At 43.9% G+C, this 24,744-nt stretch overlaps 2 protein-coding genes across 9 annotated transcripts in view; one reads left to right on the top strand and one right to left on the bottom strand.

The window, feature by feature from the left end:
• The window catches only part of CCDC22 (CCC complex scaffolding subunit CCDC22), a 70,957-nt gene that overhangs the window by 25,890 nt on the left and 20,323 nt on the right, over positions 1-24,744 (top strand). The gene's annotated exons all lie outside the window — the stretch shown is intronic.
• Positions 109-23,901, bottom strand: LOC310752255 (forkhead box protein P3-like). Of its 8 annotated transcripts, XM_083592263.1 has the most exons (11): positions 23,602-23,901; positions 22,831-22,905; positions 18,945-19,116; positions 8,222-8,357; positions 6,710-6,818; positions 6,500-6,626; positions 5,674-5,740; positions 4,728-4,902; positions 3,760-3,836; positions 2,229-2,327; positions 109-517 (listed from the first exon to the last, which is right to left on the bottom strand). In XM_083592263.1, exons 4-11 carry the CDS (start codon positions 8,339-8,341, stop codon positions 260-262), a joined length of 1,032 nt encoding a protein of 343 aa, XP_083448389.1. In that variant the 5' UTR covers positions 8,342-8,357; positions 18,945-19,116; positions 22,831-22,905; positions 23,602-23,901; the 3' UTR covers positions 109-259. The 8 variants fall into 8 exon arrangements, with proteins under 8 accessions (XP_083448389.1, XP_083448391.1, XP_083448388.1 ...); XM_083592265.1 differs by lacking the exon at positions 18,945-19,116; XM_083592262.1 differs by lacking the exon at positions 23,602-23,901 and having other exon boundaries at positions 22,831-23,593.

Here is a 24,744-nt window from a genome sequence, read left to right as displayed (position 1 = left end):
GGGGTTTACAGGGGAGGCTTGCATAGGCTGCCATTTTCCCCCTCTTCTGGATTTGATCTTTTTGCAATATTGCTTTCTTGTCTGGAAGCAGGCTCAGTTGTGGGTTGTGTGTGCATGCTGAGGAAAGCTGGTGGCTATAAGAAGCCAGCTTGATTCGGGGGGGGCATGTGCACACACACACACACACACACACACACACACTCGCTGCCAGGCCGCCTGCAGGGGGAAGTCTGCACTGTGATCCTTCAGCACATGGTCCCTAAGGAAACAAAAAGTGCGGAGAGGACTCCAGCCTGTGGTGGATGCGCCTTTCTGTTCTTGGCTGGCCCAGTCTCTCTTGGGTTGCAGAAGACCCTGATGCTGCTTCTTGGCTGTCCAGATATGGGTGTGAATAAGTGGAGTAACGCTGGTTCCTTTTCTTCTGGTACTCAAACTCGTCCAGCGTCCACACGGCTCCTTTCACATTCTCCACACGCACAAAGCACTTGTGCAAGCTCAGGTTGTGTCGAATGGCATTCTGTTGGTTGAGAAAAGATGGGTAGGGTGCCCTGGCCATTAGACCCGCCTTCTCCTTTACCCCGACTTAACTCTTGTCCCTCTGCCAAAGTCTCCCTCCCTCAGGTGCCCTTCAACCCTCTTAGTAGGATCTTCAGCCCCTTAACCCTGCTCTATGGCGTTCTAGAACTAATATTTTATAAAGTACTTGCTATAGAAATGAATAGAAATGTATTCATCTGCAATAAACACTGTGATCCCAGGAATATACAGTAAAATAAACAAGCCATCTTATACTGCCTCAGTTTGCCCCAAATGCTAAGCTATGTATGCTGTGGCTTAGTGGGTGCTTCCCAAACTTTCTCCTCCCATAGAGGGCTTGAGCGTTGCTTAGGGTCTTAATTATTTATTTTCTGTTTTAACAACGGTAAGGCATTGTGTTTTTATTGCTTCTTTTATTAAGAACATTTTTATATGGTATTTATTGTAGTGGTGCAGCAATAAAACTGCTAGCACATTTGCAAAGCTAAGCAAGGTCCAGTATTGTTTATAATTGAATGGGGGACCACATTTTAAGATTGCAGCAGGTTGGCGTACATGGCCCTTGGGGTCGCTTCCAACTCTAAAATTCTATGATTGTATGATTCTATGTATTGCAATTTAAATTCTATGGAATTCAAATTCAAACAGTATAAGAAATAAGAGAACCAATGAAATACAATTAAAAATCATTATGACTATTTGATGGATAGGTGAGCCATTTCCTGTCTTTAACAGCAAATCTGCAGACATGTCGTGGGCTACTTGAATGAAACTCAGTCCATGGGCCACACTTTATTTGGGAACCCCTGGCTTAGTGTCAACATGCAAGTGTGCTGATGCACAGTAAGAAGACTGTAGCCACTTTTGTCCTCCTGCACTGCCAAGCCTTAGTTTGACATGACATTCTGTGTGACTTCAGTCTTGTGGCTTGTCTTGTGCCAAACCAACCATGAGCAGTAAGCCAAGAACAAACCTTGTTTAAAGCACATGATTTGTTTGAAGAGAGACAAACAATGAGCCTGGGTTTGCGTATAATGCTAAGTTAAACTAAGGCTTGGCTCCAGGTAGTGTTGCAGGAGCAAGAGAGGAGTGAAGAGGCTGCCATTTTATTACTGTGTACCAGCAAGCTTGCTCATTAACACAAAAGCCATAGCTTGGCTTAGCATTATGTGCAAACCAGGCTACTGAGTCATAGTTCCAGCTAACCAAGATCAGTCTACTTGAAGATTTTCTACTGAGGGTACTTAGGACTAAGCCATCAGCCTTCCCCATGGTTTCTTGGGCAGTAGAGAATCAAATACCTTTATTATCTCTTGAGTGTTACAGGGTGGGGTGTGTTTCTGAGGCAAGGTTCTAAAACTCACCTCTTTCAGTCTGTTCATTATTATTATAATACTTATAAAGTGCTGTCCCACATTTTTCACCATTCATTTCTGTCCTGGTTCCCTAGTCTGGAGAAATTGTGTTTCCAATTCTGCAAAGTGTACACATCAAAGTCCTTTTGATTTTTTAAAATTAATTTTTAAACTTGGGGGTTCTGATCTCACTTGCTCAGTAGTTGAGATTTCAATCTAAAAAGAGGGACATTTCATGCCTGCTCTGTCCATATCCTCCCGCCTGTTATCTGCCTCTTCTGCTCTTTCAGATGAGGCTGCCCCTTGATTCTCAGTTTAAGAATAGGATCCCCTTACCTTCCAGGTGGTTACATTGTGCCTGAAGTAGCCAAAGTTGTTAAACCAGCGATAAATCTCACTCAGGCTGAGCTGCTTCTTAGGAGATTGTAAGATGGCCTGCAAGTAATAGGCAGGTATGGTTAACAGCCTGGTTTTGAGGCAAAGGTATCTCAGCGTCTTCTTGAAAAGCAACAGAAGGGCCTTCTGTGCTCCCAGTATTGTTGTGCTAAATTGGATGCATGTAGAAGGTGATGGGAGGGAGGGAGGTTCAGTGTGCCTGGCACAGGGCTCACCTATGTACCACAACTATGTCCTATGGTGGCCGTAAAAGGCCTCAGTAAATAACACCTCAAAAATCCACAATGCAGAAAGGACTGTTTGTTCTTCCTGCTCAGTTCCTGGTTGCACTGTCTTCTGAACAAAGGAGAGGTGAAAAGAGCATCCCTCACTCTCTGAGCAAGTATGATGGTGACTGATGCAGATTCCCACACCCTTTTCTGCTCTTTTAGATGTGGCAGCCACTTTGTGTTATGCCAGGTGTGCATTGCAGCCATGTGATGCATGCTCAGAATTCTAAAGATGCTCACTAGCCCAAGAAAGATGGCAACCCCTGCTTTTTGAGAGCCCATGCGAGCATTGTACAGTAAGTTATGGAGCCTGAATTAAAGGGTAGGCTGAAATGTTTTGTTTTCTCTGACAGCTGCCATGCACATCGCTGGAAGTGGGCCCCAGTGGGTACTAGGCTCAACTCAACACTTGTATGTTGTTGGAGAGCTGTGGCCAAGCATTCTATGTGTGACATATGCCTGTCATTGTACCTCTTAAAGTACTGATGCCTAAAATAGCTGCTTGAGTTGCTGACAGCTAGGTCTAGCCCTGCACAATCCCCCACTTGCCACTAATTACACTTCCATGTGAAGTATGTGATCAGATGAATGGGCTTTTTAAAAACCCAAACCAAAAGACCCTTTAGATGCCCTTCAGTCCTCACTGGCTTAGTGATCCAGGTAGAACTTTTTCTGTCAATGCAGATAGAGGTGACCTGAAGTCCTCCAGGGGTTGATGGACTCCAACTCTCACCAGCCTCAGACAGCATAGCCAGTAGGCAGGAATGATGGGAATTAAGCTTGTGACTCATGTCAGGATTGCGCCCACCAAGACCCATAGGTTCTTTTCACATGGGATGATCTGGAGGGCCAGATTCCCCATCCCATTCTTTAGGGGTGTGTTGCAACCACACAGTGAACTTTTCAGAAAGTTGTTGGCTACAGGAAACAGACACAAGTGGAAGGCAACTGAGTACAGAGAAGGAAGAGGTTTGTGGGCAAAGGATAGCGCTGCTGAAGCCAGGAAGTAGAGAAGAGAGGCAATAGCATATAGGGGCAACAAGAATGGGGCCTATTGCAAGGACATTCAATCATACTGTATCTGGAAAACAACATTCATATTTTGGGGTTTTGATCTGGTAAAAAGCTGCATAGCATTTAAAAAATATAGTTGTATCCTATATGTATGGGATTTCGTATTTACCTTTTGCTAAATAACTTACCCAACGAATAAGGGCAGCGTACGTGAAAGGTGGGCGGTTGAGAGTGTGACGGTAATATTCTATGCTGGGGCTTCTCTCTGTAGACAGAAATGAGGCTGGAGGTGTTAGTAGGAGCAATTCTTTGCTGGAGATTTCTGGTTCCAAATCATCTTCTGCTTGAGCGCCCAGTCAGCCAAGACACTCTTTCCTAAATGGCAGACTTCAAACCTGTGTGAGATCTCTTAACTCTACAGCAGTCAAGACTGACTGTGGCGACTTGTGGGAAAGGGCACTCTGCTCATGCTCAGGGACATTTCTTTGTATCAAGCCTTCAGATGCAGCATCTAAATGGCAGGAGGCTCAGATTTTAGGATGCTTACTCACTTCTAACTGTCAAACTGAGGCAGCATGACAACAAGCCAGCCTCAAATCAGCTTCAAAATGGAACGGGTGCCATATTACCCCTTTGTTGCTCTTGTCCTCTTGTTCAAGGAGGACCGTAGAACACAGATGATTCCATTCTGACTGTCCAGGACATCCATGAATCGAGCTTAGCATTGTCAAGGTCTCTATATGATGTTACCAGGGACTGATAATATGGGCATGCCCTTTAATAGGAATACACATTACTAGTCCACAGAGCGCTCCAAGAACCCCAAGCAGAGGTGAGATGGTATGCTAACTGACTCACCTGAATGGCTAAGAGTAAAACATGGTGTGAAATTCAGTGCATGGACTCTGATGTTTCCACTGTGTGTGGCTAGAATTACTCCTGAACTGTTCCCATTTCCTTTCTCAGAAACTGGCATTGCTGTCAATCACTGCAACCCCGTTGTGGCTCCGACAACCCTCCCCACACCCTAAACAGACAACAGAATTTTATATTTCATGCCCACTCCTGAAATCTAATGGCTGGAATGTGCCATCCATTTCTAGAGCTTAGTGAAGGGGATGGAACCTGGCCTCCATTCTCCACCAACACTTCTCACCTGAACAGAGGTGGGCTCCATGGCTGTTAGAGTGGCATTCCAAACCCTCAAACTCATTCCTTGGCCCTTCAGACTGGCATGAAATGATTGGCACTGGTGCATCTGGATGCTGTGAAAGGAAGGCAGGTGCCAACTCTGCGCGCATGACTAACAGTTTCTGCTTCTCTTGTGCCAGCTAGATCATGGGGGAAGGTGGAGAAGAAAGCACAATCAGTTTCTAGATGCACCACGCATGTCTCCTCCTCCTTAGTCATAGCCTAGGTTATCAATCGGATGTAAGTTCCTCTGAACAAGGGACAGAGTGCAAAGGGTCTGGAAAATCTTTTCATTGTTTTTTAAAGAGCAAGTTTTGCCTTTGTTGTTGTTTCAGAAAGCAGCAGTGGCCATGCCTGCTGAAAACTCTCTGATTCAGCAAACTGAGCTTTTGCTTCCTCAGAAGACTTCACTGTTCTCTCCCCAACCTGTGGTTGTCTACTATTCACTTGCCATTTCTTTTTTTAAAAAAGAATCTTGCTTTCCTCTTGCTCCTTTTTCACCTAAATGCAATCTCCACACACCAGCTCTGGAAAAACTCATGGCTTTGGGAAAATAATGCTAACTAGTGGGACCCACAACAAAATAGTGGGATGCTCCTGTTCAGGTTCCCAGCCATTCCATTCTATTCCACTCCACTCCCTCTTCACCCCACCATACCTACTGAGCATGTGCTCAGCCCAAACTGGGTCATTTGAGAGGTTCCCCCACAAGATGTTAAGATTTACTGTACGTACTTCCCAAATCTTGCTCCCTCTTGTGTGTGAGTGTTGCCATTTTGGCTACATAAGATGCTATACTTGGAGGACCATACGCCTAGCAAGCTCTCTGTTCTGCAGGTTTCCTTCACAGTGACTGTGTCAGCGTCCACCCCCCCCTCCCTCATCCCACCACCTGCCAACTTTGTCCATACCTGCAGAGCTAATTTGTTCACCAATTCTTCTTGCACCAGCCACTCTCTGCGCATTCTGCACATGACTCTGCAAGAGAAAACAAGTCCAAGACATTCAGCCACTAGGTTCAACTGTCTTGCTTTCTCCCAGGGACAATGCCAAGGACCTGCTCGCAATCTCAGGCCCATCCTACAAAAATCCTGGTTTTGTGTTTTGTTGTGTTGGGGTAACAGGAAAGCATATCAGAAGGAAGCAGGCCTCTCAAACATAACTGTCCTTTATTGCTATGTAACAAGAATGGAAAATGAAACTAACTGGAGCTTTGCAGAATGCAAACTACAGGAGTTCAACAGGTCCAAAAAGTACTACATTGAAGCATAACGCCCCTTGGCCTACCCAAGACCCCTCTCCACTTAGCAAACAAAATATTTTAACCAACCTAGAGGTGCCTATTTGCAGTGTGGTCTCTGTGTTTTGCTGATTAGACTCTGATTTGGCAGCTGCTGTGGGCAGAGGGGGTTCTCTTACTTCCATCACTTAGTAGCTCTAGTAACGCCACAGGAGGTGTGGTAGGAGCATCCACTTTTGCCCACGGCCCTGAGATTAGGAGTCTCATGCGCTACCAACTGAGCTATCCTGTTTTATTTCAGTGTATTATAAAAATATATTTTGTAATGGGTATGATTTTTTGTATACATTTGAATAAATATATTTAATAAAGCAAACTGCAATGGGAGGTACAGACCTGTTTACCTTCTTAAAAAATTAAGGCATCTAGTAGGGGTGCTTTTGGTACCAGAAACTTGTGGTTTCGAAAGAGGTATTTAGGGCAGTCGGACAGCTCACCTTTCCTCATGGCTGTGAAAGCAAGGGGTGTTGTCCATAGGTGTTCCTTTCGCAGGGGACCTCTCTCTGGGATGGAGTGCAGGGGGGGCTGGGAACTGAACCCAGTCCCATTTCTCAGTCTTGTTCCCTGAAACAAAGGCAGACAAGAAGAGGTAGGGAGCTGCTATATTCCCACTCACAAGTGCCATCCTTTCCCCTGCCTCTACTTACTGTGGGGTGGGGCAGGGCCTGAACTTGCTGAATGGGCTCCCTGGGGTAGTAACGACCCAGAAGGGGGCAGGACGACAAGGGGCAGTTCACTGCCATCTGTGTGAGTGACCTGAGGAAAATAAGAGAGTCAAATGAAATCCAGGAATCTCAGATGTGAATCCTCCTGGAGTCTTTAAGATAGGGATAACCCAAGACTTCCATGAATCTTAGTGCTCATCCACATTTCTGCTTGTCCTGGGTTGGAATGGTTTTTCCACTTGTCTTGTGCTTTCTAGGCACAGATCCAAGCAGTTTTGCATTTGTCCAGCAGCTTTCTTCTAGAAAACATGCTCTTTACCACAGATTCTTCCCGCAGGGCCTGCAAGGCAGAGCTGTTCTACTGGGCCTTTGGTCTGGGCCCTGTCTGACCCCCTTCTTTCTTTCTATGGGACCCCGTGTGTAAGTGGCCTCCTTGGTTCTTTCTATTGGCCCATATGGGACCAGCACGGGTGGCCGGGCCTGGTGAACATTTAATTCCTTACACCTACAGTTATGATTTGTGGGTTCCCACTTAATTTTATTTTGATTTTAAATGTGATTTTGAATTGTATTTTAAATCTAATTGCTTGATTTTGTGTTTTTAATGTAGTATATATTTGGTGTTAGCCGCCCTGAGCCCAGTCTCGGCCGGGGTATAAATAAAATTTATTATTATTATTAGAATCAAAACAAACAGCAAAAGCAAAAGCAACGCGAAGCCTCCGGAGCACAACGGGAGTTCCCGCTGCACTCTGGAGGCTTCGGGTTCCTTTCGCTGAAACCAGGAGAGTCTTCCTGGCTTCAGCGAAAGGAACCCGAAGCCTAGAGAGCGAGAGGGGTCAGTGCGCATTGACCCCTCACGCTCTCCAGGTTCCTTTCGCTGAAACCAGGAGAGTCTTCCTGGCTTCATTGAAAGGAACCTGAAGCCTAGAGAGTGAGAAGCCTCCGGAGTGTGGCGGGAGCGCTCCCTCTGCGCTTCGGAGGCTTCGTGTCGCTATCGCTGAAGCCACGGAGCCTGCATTTGCCCATAAGACGCACATACATTTCCCCTTAATTTTTGGAGGTGAAAAAGTGTGTCTTACAGAGTGAAAAATACAGTAAATATGTGTGAACAGTGATTTTTTTCTGGGGAGACGCAGGGGTATGCATACCCCTAAACATTTTGTGAATCTGTTTGGTCTCATTGAGGGGCAATATTTCAATATGAGTAGAAAAATGACAGTACCCCTAAACACTTTGTTAGGAAAAAAAGCAGTGTGTGAATATACCAGATTTCTTAAAGGCACTTGTTTCTGCTGTGCCTCCTCTTTCCAAGGAAGTACAAACCCTGGTTAAGTGCCAAACCCTTGGAATCTCTTGCTGCTGCTTGGCAGAGACTGAAGTGGCCTATAGCAGTATATTTACCAAAATCCCAACAGGTACACCTTGGCAACTGTCTGATCAGGACAACCTCTGGCACTTGCTATGAGTGGGGTTGACTCTCCACCAACTTACTTCTTGCTTGCGTGGTGCAGCACAAGTCAACACTGTTGGCCGCATCTGAGCACCTCTTCTTGGACTGGGCTGTGGTAGAGGACGGGGAGGTGGGCTGGAGGATGGCTTGGAGCCAGGCATCAGGAATGAAGAACACCTGCAATAACATTTCATGAAATTTAAATTTCTCATTAAAGGTATTGTTATGAGTTTGTGGAGTTCCTGGACTCCCTGGACTCACACACTGGGTTTAGCATGTTAAAATACAAGCCAGGAGCCAGCCTGGTAATAGCCCACTAAATATGAGTTAATAGTGGGACAAAGTGGGTGGCGCTGTGCCAGAGGGCAAATGGGAGGGGCCTCTCTCTCCACTCATAATTAGTTAGAAGGACAAAAGCCTTTCAAGTGGAGTTTTAGAGCTGGAAGGAGAGCAGTTGTTTTAAGGATTACAGCTGGGGATGATGTGGGTAAGGAGGAAATATGAGTGCAGTCTTAAACACAGCAAGCTGAGCATTCTTGATTTCTTTTTGCATCCAGCAGCAATGGGAGAAACAGGATCCTCTTGGAGTGTAATGTTTTGAACCCCTGCATCGTAGACAGGGTGGGCAGTGTGAAAAGTCTATATAGGGCTTGCACACCATTGTTTTGGGTCCTCCTGCCTCCTGCGTGTGATAGTGAGCACCCTGTTGCAACAGTTAATAAAGATCAGGCTTACTAGCTGCCCTTTTTCTCAATATTCTCTGGGTGGCCTGTTATTTTCTCCTTCCAATAGGGGACCTACTTAAGGACTCTATACGGGCTCTTGGATACCCCATAAGGGAAAAGGAGCAGTATTTTCTTATAACAAGACCTTAAAATTCTTCTAACATTACTGTATGGTTTTATATTGTTGTAAACCACTGTGATATATTTTTATGATACAATAGCATATAAATATGAATGAAATAAATAAATTACAAACTAGACTGTGATTACAGAGAGCTTATAAACAGAATAGTGTAGTACTCAGTGGGTAAAGTTTATTCACACAGAACACAAAGTGCTCTGCATGACAACCAGCTCCCCGTCTCCCTTTGTGTTTCAATATATTCCACCCCTTCTTCCCTAATTTGCTAAAATTATAATAAATATTCCAAATTCTGCTAAATGCAAAGGAACTGCTGGGGAAAATATATTATTGTTGTAACTAACAATGCATAAACAGAAAGATCTGCCTAGATCTCTGGGTTATTTGTGGGGCCTACCTGGTGTTTTTACATGAGTAGAATATGTGCTTTTATTTAAAATGCATCTCTGGGTTATTTGTGGGGCATAGGAATTCTTTCTCCCCCACTTCCCCCCCCCAAAAAAAATATAGTCTGGCCCCCCACAAGGCCTGAGGGACAGTGGACCGCCCCCCCCCCGCCCGCACTGAAAAAGTTTGCTGACTCCTGGCCTAGATCATAACTGAAATCTCGGTGGTGCCTCCCCATTCAAGAGAAATATACAGGGTAACAACTGGGGAGGAGTGGTTGAGACTTGGGACACACACAGGATAAATCCAAGGGAAAGTAATAGGCTATGTTTTTCAACCAGGAATGAGGAAAGGGTTTTTTTGAGGAGGGATCCAAAGAATGGGAGAGATTTTATATCTTCACCAAGGACATAAATATGGTTGTTTTTATTACATAATTGACTTAAGAAGAGTCCATTCTAATATGGAAGGCAGCACTTGTGTGAATGTTGTTAAAGCAGGATAGAAAATGGGAGACAGAACTACAGCTCTAGAGACTCCTATACACGTCATCTCAGATGTAAGTCTCCCTGAGTTCAGTGGGGTTTACTCCCAGGATTGCAGCTATGTTTAGTATTCTGGGCGAGGCAAATTTTAAATTCAAATTGCAGCAAAACCAAAGGAAATGTTCCAGCATATTTAAACATCATTTGTAGAAGCAGCTTGGCAGGTAAACATATTTGCTAAGAGTTGAGTCTCTTCTGAGTTCAATAGGACTTACTTCTCAGACATAGATTTCAAATAGTAGCTTTTGTTCTCAGGACAGATAAGATTGCCCACATATGCTTTTGCACAGGTGCATGGGTATAGGTTGCTACCCAGCCTGGTGCAATAAGTGATATTATGTCTTATGGTTGCCTTTTAGCTAAGACTGATGGAAGACATGAGCCTTTAAATCCGTTAAACCAAGAGCCAATGCAGGAACCTAGTTTTGCCATCTCTCTCCATTATATCTGCAGTGTGGCACACCTGGATTTTTGCAGGTGAGGGAAGGGGGACAACAGTACTGCAAAGGGAATGGTCATGAGGAACTGCAGCTGTCTTGTCTCCTGCTGCATCAGGAGGTTTATATGATCATATATAGTGTCTGTGGCGCAAGAGGATAACTTTTGCCCATATGCTATATGACTTAGTCCCTGGTTCATACAGCAGCCCGCAGCCAATGTCCAGAGTCTGCTGTGCCACAATAAAGAAAGGAGACACCAGTCGTCTCTTAGAGCAAGGGACGACAGACTTTAGGCAGGCTTTTTTATGAGAGTACCAAACAGCCAGTGCAAAAAGGACACACTTAAAAATTCTGAGCCAAGGAGATTATTTTCAGTGTATAAAATTATGGAGAAGTTTTTCTCCCTCTCTCATAACACTAGAATTCATCCAAAGTTGAATGTTGGAGGATTCAGGACAGATGAAAGAGGTCCATCTTCCATAGTCTGGAACTCATTCCCACAGTGATGGCCACCAACTAGATGCCTTTAAAAGAGGATTAGACAAATTCAGGGAGGGTAAGGCTATCAGTGGCTACTAGCCATGGTTTTGCTTCACCTCTACTCTTGGAGGCATCATCATCATTATTCTCAATACTGGTTGCTGTAAACTGCAAGAAGGGAAAGTGCTGTTGAACTCAGGTTCTGCTTGCAGGTTTCCCATAGGCCTCTGGTTGGTCACTGTAAGACTTGGATGCAGCACTAGATGAGCCATTGGCCTGATTCCTCAGGGTTCTTAGCTTCCACATGGAAATCCACTCCTGATTACTCCACTGAGAGTCAGAGATGTGTGCCGAACTACACAGTCACCCAGAAATTTACCTGTAGATCTCAATCTATTTTAAGACCATGCCATCTAACCCCCCAAATAAGTAACGGACAGTGAGCATGGCAGGGAAATGAAAAGATCAGTGCTGCAGATTGTCAGTGCTGCAAGAAACTTGCCCTACTCAGGAAACACATAGTAAGTAAAATAGGCATATGCACATGCTTTTAAACACCCCTGCACATGCACCTGAGAAGACTTCTTCACCCAGGTGTATTGCCAGGGAAACAGCCAGTAGATGGTGCTCCTGTTTTTCAATTTAGCTTCTATTTCCATATATAGTCACTGAGATAAGGAACGCAGCTGCAGGCATGGGAAAGAAAGGAGTGGCTTTGCTCTGAGCCAGCTCATACTTTTGACTTCCAAGGATGGGAAAGGGATTCCAACAGGAACACCTGCTGCAGAAACTGTGGGAAGCTGCTCCAGGACACTATATAAGGCCCCAACTCCATCAATTCAATGAGCTCTTGATATGAACCATTTCAGAGGGTGAAGATAAGGCTCTTGAGCCTAAGTTAGAACTGTCTGCCTGCCTGAAGCCCCAGAGATCTCCAAGGGTTGGGGAAGATGTGAAGCTGAAACTATTTTGTGACTATATCCGTTATTATTTCTCTCACCAAAAATCTTTGCTTATTGCCTATACTAATAGCATTATATTTTATATTAGTTATTATTGGCTTTATAGTTTTTGTTAGTTATTACTTTATTCTATATTGTTAATCTGCCTCTCTGCTAACGTCCTTTAATTATCTTTGTTTTGTATATTAGCACCTGTTTCTGTTTCTATGGTTATTATAATAATTGTTAATAAAGGTTGTTTCTGCTGCCTAAGTGTACGTATGTTGCCCTCCATTTGCTGAGATCCAAAGAACCTGCTGCTTGGTGGTTACTACGGCCGGGTGACCACTAGGGAGCAGCACACTAGATTTCCCAGATTCCCACACGCACACACAGTTGCTTAAATGTCTTTATGTATGCATATTTTGCTTCTATATCTTCCACATTTGGTGCATTGGCAACAAACAGTGCTGACTAAAGAGAGTAGTGGGCATAAGAAACTGTTCTGTATCACTAGCTGACATAACATCTTCCCACTGGGCCATAGTTTGCTTGCAAAAGGACTAACACCTTTGTTCTGCCAAAAGGCAACAGAAGCCTGGGAGACGTCAAGCAGTAGCGTAGTTAGCCAGGGGTAGGTGGGTGGGCTTAGAGTGGCAGGGGGGTCTGTAGGGTGGCATGGTGGCTGCTGTGCATCTGGGGGTGGGATTCCAGGCAGCAGGGTAGCTTGAGGGCAGCGTGACGGTAGCCGGGTATATTGGGCGCTGCCTGAAATTGGCTGCCCTAAGAAAAGCTCAACAACTTTGGTCCACCCCAAGCACTGGCGGGGGATGCTATGAATTGATATTTTATGTAAAATGAAATGATTTGGGGGGAAAGGAGCACCTGTCAAGTAAGCAAACACCTAAGTATAATAGAATAGGTTTCTGAAGATGCTGAGGAAAAGTGCATCTTTTTGAAAAGGTGTTTTGTCCAATGCTGGTCTTACAGAAGGGAGACCCACTGAAATCAATAGACATAACTAATGTTAGTCCATTTAGCTCAGTGGGTCTTCTCTGAAGAGATGATTATGGGAAATGTTTAATGCCTTTCTTGGCCATAACATGGGGCTCCATTTTTTAAAGAAAACAAAACATATAAAACACCAAAACACAACAATACTATAGAGCACAATTCAAAAAATCATTGGCAGTTAAAATTTTCCAACACAGAATATGAAATTAAATGCCTGCCAGCAGCACTTTTAATTTTTGCCAGCACAGTTAATTACTTTAGCTATATATTTTATTTTATATACTTTAGTATATATTTTTATTTATTTAATCAAATTGATATAATTCAATAACATATAAGCAATAAGGAAATAAAGGAGGAATGCAATTTAGTTAAAATTAAACATGCATACACACACAAATATACAAATCTGGGTAATTGCATCACAATCCCTTGGAAAAATAACATTGATATTGGAAGGTAGTATCATGCTCTTTTAAATTGTAAGTATCAGGGTGTTGTCCTTGGGGTCTTAATGATATTCTCACTTGAAGCTGAAGAGTTACTAAGAAATCCGTTTCACTGGAGGCGTTTGAACATTGTTGTCACTGTTTAAGTGACAGAATTGTCTGCCATATAGCTGAAAACAAATCCTTTTTTGATTGTCCTCTACTGTACCTTAATTTTGGAGTTGATTTTTCAGCAACAGCTATGGACAAGATTTGACTGTACCATAAATTTAACCCTATTAGACTAAGGGCATTTTAAGTTTGAGACTGGTTTAGCAGACATGGCTTGCCTCTCCAAGAATCCTAGGAGCTACAGGTCTGTGGAAGTGCTGTGAAGTCGCAGTGTGAGATCTCTGTATCCCTTCATGGGGCTACTGGAGTCGCTTGGGTCACACGCAAGACGGACAGAAGGGTACAAAACCAGCCTACTACATTTAGGCACTGTAGAGATGAACTGGATGAGGCATTGGTTTGTCCAGCTCCAATCCGGAAGTGCTATTGACAGGCGGCATTTACATATCATGCTTCCTAAGGACTACACAATAAAAGCTGTATTATAGGACTTAGGGATTGGTTTGGATGATGCCCATGGCCCCCCAACCAAGCCAGTGGTTTTGTAGCTACAAAATGAAGGCCTGTTCAAGAAATAACTGAACTGGTCTACCCAGTTTCTTTGTTAGGTTAATGGTCTAGCTGACTCAGGTAAGCACTCCTAACCGCACAACTAAAAAGGTTGCCATAGAGACAACTAGGTTCATGATGTTCTCCAGGAGGGGAGTAGGCATTTTCCTCACCCTGTCACCTGACCAGCCACAAGATCATCTTGTACGAAGGAGAACAATAGCCAGAGCCAATGTATGAGAGGGTTTGGCTGAAGCTGTAGGACCTCTGGAAATGGAAACCTAATAGGAAAACAAGATCTGTTGGAGTGTCAATGCCTCGAGCCTTCCACCCTGTGCTCAGATTGTAGATACAGTATGTGTAGTTTCTGTTGAGCTTCATTCAAAGAAAACCGAACCTCAGGTGGGCACTGGAACCCCTAAAGTCTCTCACTGCTGCTCAGAGATTGCAGCGCACACAACACTAGTATATCCATGAGTTATCAGTGGAATATATTATTATTATTATTATTATTATTATTATTATTATTATTATTATTTACTACAACATTTATAGTACTCATCAACAGAGTCCTCTAGCTGGTATGCCGGTGTAAAAAGTGCCCCCCAATCAAGATCCCCCCCCCCGCTTCAGCCTTCCCTCAACCTGTTTTGATGTCATCTTACTTGTTATCAGTAAGCTTTGCCTATGTTCATTTCCTAGAAAGGGGGAGAAAATGCCACCCCGCAATGGGTTTCAAATTGCTGACACCTGTTCCCAGCCTATGTGCGTCATATGGTATTGGTGCCGAATGCTGAGTTCTTTCCTATACGTCAAACTGAGCATCTAACCGCTTCCGTGAGGTTAAAAATTCCCTTCACATGGTAGCTTTAGTGGACTGAGGGTTGGAAATACAATGGCCCACTAAAAAAAATATCCAGCTCGAGCATACAATGTGCACTCAGGCCCAACTAACACAAAGTTAAAGCATTTGAACCTTCTTTAACCATCTGTTTTAAGAACTCTTAAGTTACAGAATAGTAAAAGGGTAGGTCTTCCTCACTTTCCAAAAACATAGGTCCCATCTGCCATATTATGCCACTTTAAACAGTCATGGCTTCCCCCAAAAAATCCTGGGAATGAGCTTGTTAAGGATGCTAAGCATTGTTAGGAGACCCCTAGTGCCCTCGCAGAACTACAATTCCCAGAAGAGCAATCAAGCCCTCTTGTCAGGGAATCATAGGTACGTGAGGGAAATAGGCACACATCAATGGCTATGACTATAATCAACGAGTGCCAGTTATTCCATGTCCATTGAGATTTTATTCCAATGTAAGTTGTTTCTGAGTCTCAAACATGCCTCCTTGTGTCTCCTTATGGATGCATTTTTGTTTATGTGGGATATCAGCAAGGAGATAAGCACAGTAAACCAACTGGCTTCTAATGTGTGATGGTTAATTCAGTTATCAAAACTGCAAACCAAATTTATCTAAATTATCAGCCATTCTGAACTTCTATATTAGTGGCAAGAAATTACATTTAATGAAGGCCAAAAACAGATGCTGAAGTATAACAGGGACCTTCAAAAAAATGCTAGTTCACCCCCCCATGTCAGCCAGGCACCTGTCATGCCCTTCCCCAGTGGGCTATTCCACCCCAGGCCAGATTTCCATTTGGGTTTTCCAAATTAGTCAACAATCAGTGTGCGCTGACTATGCTCAGTTCTTATTGTGTTGTCTTTGGGGGGTGGTTGTCCCCCTTGTTTGTTCTTTATTTTTGCAGTTATATCCCACTGCGCAAGGTGGCACACATACTTCTCTCCATTTGACCCAGACAACCATGTTGGGTAGGTTAGGCTGAGAGTCAGTGACTGGCCCAAAGTCATCCAATGGGCTTCCTGGCACAGTGGGAATTTGAACCCTGGTCTCACAGGTCATAGTCTATCTCTAATCAACACTCCAAACCAGCTCTTTTTTTAAAAAAAGGTTGTTATAGTTCTATAAACCTTGGTTTCCCACCAAACCTGCTGAGTGCAGATACCTTCCTATATTTCCTCATTGGCCCCATTTCGGCTACAGTCATGTTGGCAGTCACCATCTGAATTTACTATTATTATATCATATGGGATAGTTGATCTAGAAGACTCCTAAAGAGTTTGCTGTGAGATGCTATGCAGTCACCCTCAATTCAGAGACAGAAGTTATAATGGGAGAGATGTAGGATCTCTCTCTATATGTGATGGAAACAGTATCCACCCCCACCCCCCGGCACGCAATAACCCCTCTAGTCTACAATTAAAACCATCCAATTGTTCTATTGACTTTTGCTGGGAATTCTTGTCTGGAAGAGATGGGCCATGATCTATTAATTGCCCATTGCTGCCTCATACGTATTATTTTCCTTCTTGAGGTCAGAACTTAACCAATGTTATATATAAAGCTGTGTATATTATACACTGTATAACAAAACTTCACTGAAAGCTTATATTTTCAGCAAAGTCATTTCAGTAGGAGGAGATTTGTGGAGGAGAAACAGCAATGGGAAGGGAGTGCTTCACCCTCTGCCCCCACACCTGTCACTTTTCTGTTGGAACTCACCACCCACCCATCCACATCCACAAGCAAGGAAGCACCTGGAACTCTTTTAAGGTAAGTGTTTGGTGGAAATGAATGGTGGAAAAAAATAGAGGGTTGGGCAAGAATTAAACACAATCTTCTCCACTCCAACAGAGTTTGCTCTAATAGAAGTGGCCATTCATTTTTATTGGACATTGTTGCATGTACCGTATAGTGTAGTTCTACCCTCATGCCTCTTGGTATGAGAGTAGAACTGAGGTATTCAGGATCCTTGCCCCCTCTGCTTGAATGCTCTAGCTATCCCATATTGACTTTCCAGCTGGAGGTGGGGACAATACAAGTACATGTACAAGTACATGTCTAAATAGACCTTGAACTGGTCCAACAGCCTTCCTGGTTAAGACTAATAGAAGCTATAATCCAAAATATCTGAAGGGTGTCAAGTAGGGGAGCATTGCTCTAGGGCAATTTGTGATATATAATAAATATGATGCATATAATACGTGGATCAATTAAACTACTGAGTGCAATATGTTACTGCAAAGAGCCAAGAGAAATTACTGAGATATTCCAAGATTTTCAACAGGAATTGTTACATCACATCTCAAATTGTAGCTAATTTATATTAAATCACCCAGAGCTGCAATATCAGAAAGTGAATTCCCTCCTTTTTTTCTTGCCTTCTCTTCCTTCATGTCTAAATCCAATAGTAAATTAAAAATGTATATATCATGCTACCTTTGATCTGCCTTTCAAGTTGCAATGAGGCAAGACAATTAAAAGTCTCAACAAATTGAAAAAGGTGACGGAGAGACTAAAATCAAATTAATAATACCATTTTAGGAAACCATAATTAATATTCCATATGGGATGTTGTATGTCACAACATTTTGTCAAGCATTTTAACTCAAATTTAGTGGAGGAATAAATACATTTAGAAATACTTAAAGGTAGAGAGATACCCTTTAGACCAGGGGTTAGCAACCTTTTTCAGCCGTGGACCAGTCCCCCATCCCTCAGACCATGTGGGGGCCGGACTATATTTTTTTAGGGGGGATATGAACGAATTCCTATGCCCCACAAATAACCCAGAGATGCATTTTAAATAAAAGCACACATTCTACTCATAAAAAAAACCAGGCAGGCCCCACAAATAACCTAGAGATGCATTTTAAATAAAAGGAGACATTCTGCTCATGTAAAAACACGCTGATTCCCAGATCATCCGTGGGCCAAACTGAGAAGGCGATTGGGCCACATCCGGCCCACGGGGCTTAGGTTGCCTACCCCTGCTTTAGACTCCTAAAAAGGTTGTATAACTCAATAAATGATTAAGCCAAAGTAAACTGCCCCAATCAAGCAAATGTGAATTGGCTTTAGTAAGCTCTATGTTTGAGTTTTCACCATGCAAAATATTTCCAAGTGGCTTCAGTAGAGAGGGATGTTCTATGCACACCTCCTTTTGTACATATGGAAATGCCCATCACTGCTATCTGTGGAGAAGCTTGTTTAAAAGTACACAATAACAGTCTTGCTAGTTGATTTCATTTATCATTATTGTTTTCAGCGCTGAGCAATTGAATGCCTCTACAAAGCCTTTTCTTTTGTTTGTCCCCAGCATCTGATACGTGCTGGATGATACGGTCATCATCAACATGGCTTGTAGCCACTGATAACCTTATCATCCATGAATTTGTCTAATCCCCCTTTAAAGTAATCCAAGTTGGGGACCATCACCACACATTGTAGTAGGAAATTCTCTAACTTAACTATGTGTGATGTGAAGAAGTACTTCCTTTCGTCTATTGTTTCTCCTGCTATTCACCACGAACTCCTAGCTCCAAAATACCATATTCGTTAGTATTTCAAAACTAACAAAGCTGAGTGAGTTACATTTCTCCCACCCCAATAGACATTGCAAGCCTATGCACCAGCGTTAGCAGGTACACAAGATAAATGAGAACATAAACAGGTTCATTTGGATGGGGTGCCACTGAAAAAAAATAAGGTGTGTAAATTCTATACCCTGGAGAAGCGAAGTTACTATTCTCAAGTCCAGTGGTTTATATTAAAAGTAACTTGAGCCAAGTGATGCACCTCAATAGAAAACAATGTCATCACTTCAAGTTCTGTGACAGGTGAACTTCAGGTCTAACACAATATAGTCCGTTCAGCCACTCCGTTGCTAGAAGGACAAATAACAGAATCTGGCCTTGCTCATTTTCAAGCCAGAGAGTGACTGCTGCAAATCAGAGGCCGGCCTCTATCTCACCGGCTTATAGTCTAATAATTCTAGACTGACCCAAATTGAACTATAATCAACAATTTTATTCATCCCATTTTATGGTATCTCCCCCTTCCTAATGCAAAGAATGGTTTTATCAAATCCTTCAAGCTCAAATATTCTGAAAAGCAAATCAACTTACCGCCTGGGGCTTTTCCGATCAGATGAGGTCAGCAGATGGATAAATTGTGAAGAATCCTCAAAAACAAACCAGTATTTATATCACGAGGAAGCCACAGGCAGGCCTTGTCACAGCCCAATTTCTCTATGTACTCTGCTTATCACCAAGGGTTGAGGTACTTTTTCTCCTCTGACTATATGGAAATTATGAAAAATTCGATCTTTTTGTCTGTGTCAACCTACCCTTTTGCTCAAGAACAACATTTTTTTCTTTCCTCATTTGAGAAATCAAATGCAACAGAACTGTCTCTGACTTTAGCTTAACCACACAGACACAGAAATGTAGGTATATGGGTTATGCGAGTTTGTGTGTCACACAAAATTATACAAATACACAGGAGAAATCACACTAGACCATTTAGAGGAAATATAACTATAAAATGGATAATTGATTGTGTAACATTTCTAATAACACTGACCCACAGAACTTTTACGAATGAGTTCCACATTTCTCACTGCCAGAACATCCTTCAACCACCATCATGCACTGGTGAAGCTTCTCCTCTGTGCTTATTTACCCTGATTTGAAATCCAAGGGAGCATTTGCTTTCAGTTCAGTATATGGTAGAATATTTTTAATCACGTGTTACTTATAATGTGGTATCAACGCTTCAAAATTCACCTCAGCTGCCTGCCTCTTGACCTGCCAAACTGTGAACTGCATGATACTTTAGTGTGCACATGTGTACATGAGCAGGTTTGTGCACTAGTGAAGTGCTGCAAACCCCCCCCCCCTCACTCCCAGGAATGGTATTCAACTAAGTTTTACTCAGAGAAGAGCCACTGAAATTAATGGACCTAACTTAGGCATGTTCTTTAATTTTAATGACTCTAAGTAAAACATACTTGAATACTATCCCAGATATTTAATTTCTAGAGACTTGGGGAAAGTGGCTGAAACTTGATATTTTAATTATTTTGGCAGCACACATAATTTGTTAAAAAGTATTCACTGATAAGGAAAATAGGAATAGTGATTTACTATATTTTCTGGAAGCATCTGTCTCTGATAAATAGGACAAAGTTCCATGAGTGGTACAGTTAAGCAATTTTAGATTCAGGACTTAATGGTTTTATGAGTGAGGACTCTAACTGGTATTTCAACTTGTGCATAGCCAGCACCTTAGGTTTGAAAGCCATCCTGAACCTCATGCTCCTGAGGGGCGGGGGCAGGACACTGCAACTCCTGTTCTGACAGCACCACTGACAACAGCATCAAACCACCAAGGCAGGGAAAAATAAAATCCAATTACTAATGTACTTATTTAAATAGTTTGTCTGCAAGGTGACCATATACATGGTACTTAACCAAAGAAGAAGGAAGGTATCCCTATCAAAAGGAGAAAGATTCCAATTTAGAAATAATTGATATACGGTAATTTAATTCTTAATCAGAAATATAATATACCCCACTGTAGCTGTCCAGGTGCTAATTGCTGATAGGCCTCGACTTCCCTTTCCATAGTTATTTATCTTAAAATTGCTCCTTGACCAGACAGCTCTTTTGATAGAGGACCTCTTCAAACAGGACTGTTGTCTTTTAAGGAAGACACATAGCCACCCTACTCCTTTCTCCCCTTATGCTGGATTGTCTTGAACATTAAATCCATCAAAAGTCCCTTCACATGCAATCCCAAAATATCTCAGGCATTGTTGATTGCAGAGCCAGCTCTACTATTAGGCAAAGTGAGGTGGTTGCCTCTGGCATATAATTCTGGGTGTGTCAAGAAAGGACAGCAGATGGTTGTTTTGTAATGTATTATTCTTTTATATTTACTCCCAAGGAGAGGTTGTTGTGGGAAGTTCTGTTTTGGGTGCCAAATAATTTGACCAGTTGTGGGTACTAATATGCACCTTGACTTTGGGGACAGAGGCACCATGTGCTGCTCTGCCTCAGGCAGCAAAATGTCTTGAGCCTGCCCTAGTTGACAGATTTGGCAACTACAGAGTAAAACAGGATGGTCCAACACCTCCCACATGCAGCCCTCAAGGCCTTTTTAGGTGGCCCTTACTAAGTACCAACAAAGTGTCGCTAGCGGCAACTACCATTCTCTTCCATTTTATCTCTATGTTCCTACTCCAAATCTAAGTGAAAGGGATAACACTGGCTATGTGGCAGTGGTGCCATGGAGGGAACCCTGTTTCTCAATTGGTTTGTGCCAGGGTGGCAACCAACGGCCACCATATGGGCAAAGGAAAACTGATTGTCTAAGGAAAGTATTGGCCAGTCTGAGCCCCAGGGGCTAACTCCCAGCAAGAACACAAAGACTCAAATTCACACTTGTGAGGGAAGCTTTGGCACTTTTCTTTGTCTTCCCCCTCTCACGGTGTCAGGCGCCATGGCAATGCTGGCAGTTATAGAGCTGAGTCCTGCATATGTTTGGCGCGCAGCACAAAACTGCCACCTGTTGACAGCCACAGTATGAAGGGGGGGGCGGGGAGTAAAGGACATTTGCCTTTGTGACTATCATCAGCCCTGCAGGAAACTCATCAAGGAGAAAGAACTACAATTCCCAGTGTGTCTTGTAGCTAAGTTAAGGTGTTAAGGTGCCTTTGGAATATTTTAGGATTGGTCCTTGGAGGAGGAACGCAGTGCTGCCATGGCAGACTTGTATGTGTACTCTCTCTATTTTTTCATTATTTGTTTAATTTGTTATTTATTAATTGCATTTATACCCCACCTTTCCTCCAAGGAGCTCAAGCTAGTGTACATCCTTGTTTCATTCCCCACAACCTTGTTAGGCCGAAACTAGAAGCCTTCTAAATTACAGATAGGTAGCCGTGTTGGTCTGCCATAGTCAAAACAAAAAAAATTTATTTTTTTTCCCTTCCAGTAGCACCTTAAAGACCAACTAAGTTAGTTCTTGGTATGAGCTTTCGTGTGCATGCACACTTCTTCAGATACACTGAAACAGAAGTTGCCAGATCCTTCTATATAGTGAGAAGGTGGGGAGGGGTATTACTCAGAAGGGTGGTGGGAATGGGTGATTGGCAGATAGCTGTGATTGTATCTGAAGAAGTGTTTTTTTTTTTGTTCCTTCTAAATTAGTAGTAGTAGTAGTAGTAGTAGTATTCTCTGTCTTTTTATCCTGACAGGGACTCAATGTCTATGTTGACAGTGGCATAGCTGGGGTTGCTGGTGCCCGGGGGAGGGCAAGTGTTGTACACTGCCCCCCCCCAGTGGACTGGGCAGCCCGTGTGGAGGTTGAACGGAACAGTTGCCTAACACAAAAAATTATTTGCAGCCTCAAAAAGGGTTAATTAAAAAGCTTAACACACTTATTAACAACACTAGCCCAATATACTTTATGCATTGGCCAGTCTTTTAAAGACCCCACAAAACTTAGAATCATAGAATTGTGGAATTGGAAGACCCATAGGGTCAGCTAGTCCACCCCCTGCTATGCTGGAATTCTCAACATGCAGTCCCCCATCCAATTTGAAACCATAGCAGACCCTGCTTAGCTTTACAAATGTGTTGGCAATTTTATTTCACTATACTGAGAGCCAGAGTGGTATAGTGGCTAGAGCATGGGTAGGCAAACTAAGGCCCAGGGCCGGATCCAGCCCAATCGCCTTCTAAATCCAGCCCATGGATGGTCAGGGAATCAGCGTGTTTTTACATGAGTAGAAAGTGTGCTTTTATTTAAAATGCATCTCTGGGTTATTTGTGGGGCATAGGAATTCGTTCATTTTTCTTTTCAAAATTTAGTCTGCCCCCCCTCAAGATCTGAGGGACAATAGACCGGCTTCCTGCTGAAAAAGTTTGCTGGCCCCTGGGCTAGAGTTTTGGACACTCCCCCCCCCCCCCAGCCATGAAGCTCACTGGGTGACCTTGGACCACTCACCATCTCTCAGCCTAACCTACTTCACAGGCTTGTTGTGAGGATAAAATGGGGAGAACCAGGTGCACCACCCTGAACCTATTTGGAGAAAACGTGGCATAAAAATGTAATCAATAATAATAATATTAAAGTTACTAGGAAGTCCCAATTCACACAGGAACATACACACACTGCTGGAAGGAAGGTTATGGTTTCTGAAATGCTAAACAGTAGTACCTCGGTTACATACACTTCAGGTTACAGACTCCGCTAACCCAGAAATAGTACCTTGGGTTAAGAACTTTGCTTTGGGATGAGAACAGAAATTGTGCTCTGGTGGCGCAGCGGGTGGCCCCATTAGCTAAAGTGGTGCTTCAGGTTAAGAACAGCTTCAGGTTAAGAACGGACCTCGGGAACGAATTAAGTACTTAAGCCGAGGTACCACTGTATTGGGATTTGAAACCAGTCACATGTTCCAAAGTCAGGACAATCCCAAAGAGCTCCACTTGAAAGCTCCAGTTCTGTAAAGTTATACAAAGCATGTGTTACTGTTTGTTTCCTTTAATTTCCTGTAAGAATCCCAATTTACCAATGAGGAGATAGTAGCTTTCAGCTCCTGGTGAAAGATCTGGGATAATTTGTGTGGTTTGTCTATGGTTTTTTTGGAGGGGAGGGGAGAAATCTCTAAAAACTTGCACAACAAAATATAGCACAAAAATAAATAGCCCTCAGCCACTACCCTTCAAATCAGGTTTAGCTACAATCATGACTCCCCCCCCCCCAAAAAAAAAACACCTCGGTTCGTTTTCGGGCTTACTCCCAGGTAAACAGGGAAGAGATTGCAGCCCCGTTTGTTTTAAAATAAAGGGATTGCAGCCCTGCGGCGCATCTTCACTTCCAGAGGGGAAACTCCGCGGCCCTGGAGGGAGGCTTCGGGGGCGCAGGGAGGACCGAGCGAGGAGAATCCCGAAGGAAGGCGAAGCTTCCCTCCCCGTCTCGGGGGCCGTGGAGCCGCCCCACCTGCCCCCAAAACACCGCCAACAGCCTCACGGCGGGCAGAAATGCCACCGAGGAAGAGCTCCCCCATTGCACCTCTAACTCCGCCCTGCCGAGCCTGTCTCCAAGTCCGCCTGAGGCCCCGCGGCCAAGAGCCTCGACCGCCCCGCAGCCGCCTCCAGTTTCCCGCGCTTTGGTGGTCATAGAGTAGAGTCCTCCAAGGCATGTAGAGCGGCCCTGGCGTGACCATGGATGCCAAAACCCCAGCGAACCCGAAGAGTCGGGTTCTTCAAGGAACGAGGGGGAATTAAACTGCCCCCTCTCGTAAAAGGGAGAAAACACTGGTTCTCCTTCCCACTGAAACTACACCCCCCAGCAGGCATTGCGGGAGCCTCTTCACCCCCCCTCGAGAATCCAGCTAAGGGGAAGGCGATTGGCCTGGCGGGGGCGGGGAGGCATAAAGGAGCGACGGCGCGCTGCCCCTCCTTCCCTCTGGGGCAGCCCCGGGCGGGCGGGCGGGCGCAGGGCGTCCCGGCAGCGGCTCCGAGGCCCCGTCCGTGGGCAGCTGCCTCCTCGCGGCTCCAGGCTGGCCTGAAAGAGGCGCCTGTTTGTGTACTGTATTACATTAAATATATTCAATATGGTAGATGTGTACGTAATTACCGGTATATAGATTCAATTACGGATATTAATTGTGTGGTTTAACTGCCATCTTTTGCTTGCAGCTGTGTCCTGAAGATGGGCCCCAAACTACTGGGCTCTGCAGCTGGAACAGTCCAAAACTGGACTCTGGACTCATCCAGGTCTAGGGCAGGGGTCAGCAAACTTTTTCAGCCATGGGCCAGTCCACTGTCCCTCGGACCTTGTGGGGGGCCGGACTATATTTGGGGGCGGGGGGAATGAACAAATTCCTAACCCCACAAATAACCCAGAGATGCATTT

The sequence above is a fragment of the Podarcis filfolensis genome, assembly GCF_964270895.1.
Source record: "Podarcis filfolensis genome assembly, chromosome: 17".
Taxonomy (NCBI): Eukaryota; Metazoa; Chordata; class Lepidosauria; order Squamata; family Lacertidae; genus Podarcis; species Podarcis filfolensis.
This window is presented reverse-complemented; position numbering and strand designations above follow the sequence as displayed.